Source organism: Meriones unguiculatus, chromosome 1 (assembly GCF_030254825.1).
Source record: "Meriones unguiculatus strain TT.TT164.6M chromosome 1, Bangor_MerUng_6.1, whole genome shotgun sequence".
NCBI lineage: Eukaryota > Metazoa > Chordata > Mammalia > Rodentia > Muridae > Meriones > Meriones unguiculatus.
Genome location: NC_083349.1, coordinates 30,115,602 through 30,119,186, shown reverse-complemented (window position 1 = coordinate 30,119,186; position 3,585 = coordinate 30,115,602). Strand labels below are relative to the sequence as shown.

General features: G+C 42.7%; 1 protein-coding gene across 1 annotated transcript; it reads left to right on the top strand.

Annotated features, from left to right (window-relative positions):
• The first annotated feature begins 1,995 nt into the window (after positions 1 to 1,995).
• LOC110540499 (olfactory receptor 4D6) lies at positions 1,996 to 2,940 on the top strand. The gene has a single exon (XM_021627266.1). The coding sequence runs from the start codon at positions 1,996 to 1,998 to the stop codon at positions 2,938 to 2,940; it is 945 nt and encodes a 314-aa protein (XP_021482941.1).
• Positions 2,941 to 3,585: the final 645 nt, after the last annotated feature.

Sequence of the window (3,585 nt, the reverse complement as noted above, 5' to 3'; positions counted from 1 at the left end):
AAGTTTTATGTGTATCCTAATTTCTCAATAAAGACATTAAAGCTGACCCAATTTTGAGGTAATTTTAAAGAAAAAAACCTTCCCGATGGTGAGTGCTCTCTGTCACGAACAATTCCACATTTGGCTAAGGCTGAGGATCTGGCTTGCTTCCATGTATGTGGACCTATCTGCATTGCCCACGTGGCACGCCTGGGTTGGCAACCCAGAGGCTATTTAAGCTGTGGGCTGGCTTTCCCCAGGGTCCAAGGATTGTTCAAGGTTCCTGAATAAACTGCATTTAAAAAAAAAAAAACATGAACAATGGATTGTTTATGAAATACTGTAGTGTGCCTTTACCTGGAGGAAAGGTGTTTTATTATTTTTTCACCTTTATTTCCATCTTCATTATGCTGTCTTTTTCACACTTGATTCAACTGCTTTAAATGCCAACTATGTACATCTACTCCTGGAGTAAAATTTGGTCATCTCAGATGTCTGAATGATCTTCAAAATTTTGAGATGTGATTTGCTTATTAAATTCATTATTGAAAATGAATAACATCATTTTCAATAAGAATATCGCTTATTTCTGATCTGAGAAAAAAAAGCTATTTTTTTTTCTATCAGACAGAAATAGGTTTATGGAACATACATCAAAGAATCTGGCCAAGGTTCTCTTTTGCTAATTCATAGTCTCATTCTGACTAAATGGACACCCTTCTCTTTTCACTCCTGTAGGGAGGAGCACTGGGCTGAGCCACCTCTGACATTCTGTGAAGCTCTGGTGATCAGTTCTTCTGACCATTAAACATCCCTGAACATCCACGGCTGATCCTCCATCTTCCAGGGACCTTGTGAGTCCACGGTTTCCAGTTTGCTATGGAATAGTCCTTATGGGGGCCTAATTCTTCCTTCCTGTAAATGAGGAGACAAGAATTAAATAGTCAGGCTACTTAAAGAATGGCTTAAGTTTTCTCTACCTATCAGGGCTCTGATCATCCACACCAATCTGCCAGAGTGGTGCAGTCACAAATCTTGTGGGGATCGTTAAGGAGGAAAAGAATCAATGGTCACTGGTTAAACATATCAGGATGGATTTTATACAAAAGTGTTGCCATGAGATAGAAAGTTTGAGCTCAATTCCAGATACATCAGAGGTGGGTGGGTGGGTGCTTACAGAAGTGAGCCAATGAGAGTGGCAGGATTAGTGGAAATTAGAGAAAATACTAAAAGGGGATGCGGACTGCACGATGAGTCCCAATACATTGGCCAAAATGAATTCTTGCTGCAGACAGACCAAGCACTTAGAGACAAGAATTTTAATATTAGAGATGAGGGATGAAAAGTTTAATCAGTCACCAAGGGTTGGAGAATGTCACTAAATGGACTTAGTGGGTTGCTTGTGGAAACTGGAATTAGGAAGAAAGGACAGGAAAGGACATGTCTGTGGAGCTGGTGGGGAGGAGCTCAGAGGATCCTAACTAAAATCTAGTCAAGGAGAATTATTTGAATTTGAATCCTTGGCTTGCTGTTTACTGAAAGCAACTGGGCAAAATGTAGGCAAGTCCTGCACTGCTCTAGGCTTTCAAAGAAAAGCATAATCAGTCTGAAGACCCCATAGTCTTTAAGGTGAAGTTTTAAGGTTTTGAAAGCCCTTGTTGAAAAATGCAGAAAAGCCTCCATGTAAAGAAGTTATGCCTACAAGACAAAGGACAAGTCATAGGTGAGTGACCACACTGTGTGAATCTCTCCCTACCCAGGTTAAAAGCTAAGACTGTGATGGGTTTCCCTGCAAGCCAGGGACCATCACAATAAGGAATTTCCAGACCAAAAACTGAAGACCTTGACGCAGTTTTCCCACATAGGCATGACCAGCGGAATACTTTAAAAATCCTAATATAAAAATCCCAATAAGTTAACCATGTGTACCAAATGACATTTCAGCCTCGCGAGACCATACCCCAAACTCTAACGTTTCTTCTCCCTAGGTAGGTGTGACGGAAGCTCATCCCAGCCATGGGCCAGGTGAACCACACTAATGTGAAGGAATTTGTCTTCCTGGCTCTTACCCGCTTCCGAGAGCTGGAGTTCTTTCTCTTTGCAGTCTTCTTTATTGTGTATGTAACAACCGTGCTGGGAAACACCCTCATTGTAGTTACCATCACCTCTGAGTCCCGCCTCCACACCCCTATGTACTTCCTCTTGAGAAACAAATCCATTCTAGATATTATTTTTTCCTCGATCACAGTTCCCAAGTTTCTGGTGGGTCTCTTATCAGAAAGGAAAACCATCTCCTATAACGGTTGCTTGACACAGATCTTTTTTTTCCACTTTGCTGGTGGAGCAGATATTTTCTTCCTCTCTGTAATGGCCTATGACAGATACCTTGCAATTGCTAAACCCCTGCACTATGTAACCATTATGAGGAGAGAGGTATGGGTGGCCTTAGTGGTGGCCTCCTGGGTGGGTGGTGGTTTGCATTCAATTGTCCAGATAATTCTAATGCTTCCACTCCCCTTCTGTGGCCCCAATACCTTGGATGCCTTTTACTGTGATGTACCCCAGGTGGTGAAGCTGGCCTGCACTGACACCTTTGCTCTTGAACTTCTCATGATCTCCAACAATGGGCTGGTAACGCTGCTGTGGTTCCTCCTGCTCCTGGGCTCCTACACCATCATTCTGGTTATGCTCAGATCCCACTCTGGGGAGGGAAGGAACAAGGCCCTCTCCACCTGCACCTCCCACATCATGGTGGTGACTCTCCATTTTGTGCCCTGTGTTTATATCTATTGCCGGCCCTTCACCACCCTGCCCATGGACACGGCCATATCCATCAATAACACCGTCATCACTCCCATGCTAAACCCCATGATCTACACTCTCAGGAACCAAGAGATGAAGTCAGCCATGAAGAGACTGCAGAGGAGGCTGGGGCCTTCTGAAAGCAATAAGCTAGGGTGAGCCATCTGGTAGAGTCCAGCAGTCTAAGGCTAATTCAGTTCTCTGCATCTGCTAGTCTAAGAATAAGAGAGAGCAGGTTCTATATATCTTCTGTGATATAGTTGCCACCGTATGCCTTCTATGATATAAACATGCAAATCCATTAGAGGGAATATGAAAATAAAATGAAGAGATGAGACCAGACAATGGGCACTATCTGACTTGTGTACAGGGGAGAAGTCCAGTTGAAATCTGTTCCATAAGTGGCACTATGCTGTCATCTGTTGCTCTCATGCCAACCTTTCCCTTGCTTTACCACCTCTGATGCGAAATAGCCCTACTGTCCACCAAGTTATCAGAGAATGAAATATGGTCGATGGTGTGAGAATGGTAGTTGCAAAGTCAGCAATGGTGCCAATGTGAATCAAGCATTCAATGTTCTCTGTTAGCTATCCTTGAATTCCTAAATATGCATGTACACGTTGGTCAATTATTAAAAATGATTGTTATATAATGAGTACAGTATTATACATGTATTTCATCAGTTAGTAAAAGATAAGGAATAATAAATCTGCTGTGTGCTGTGTGTGTCTGTGTGTGTGTGTGTTTGTGTGTGTAAAAATCTATGTCTAAAGCCCAGTGGTGGTGGTTCATGCCTTTAATTCC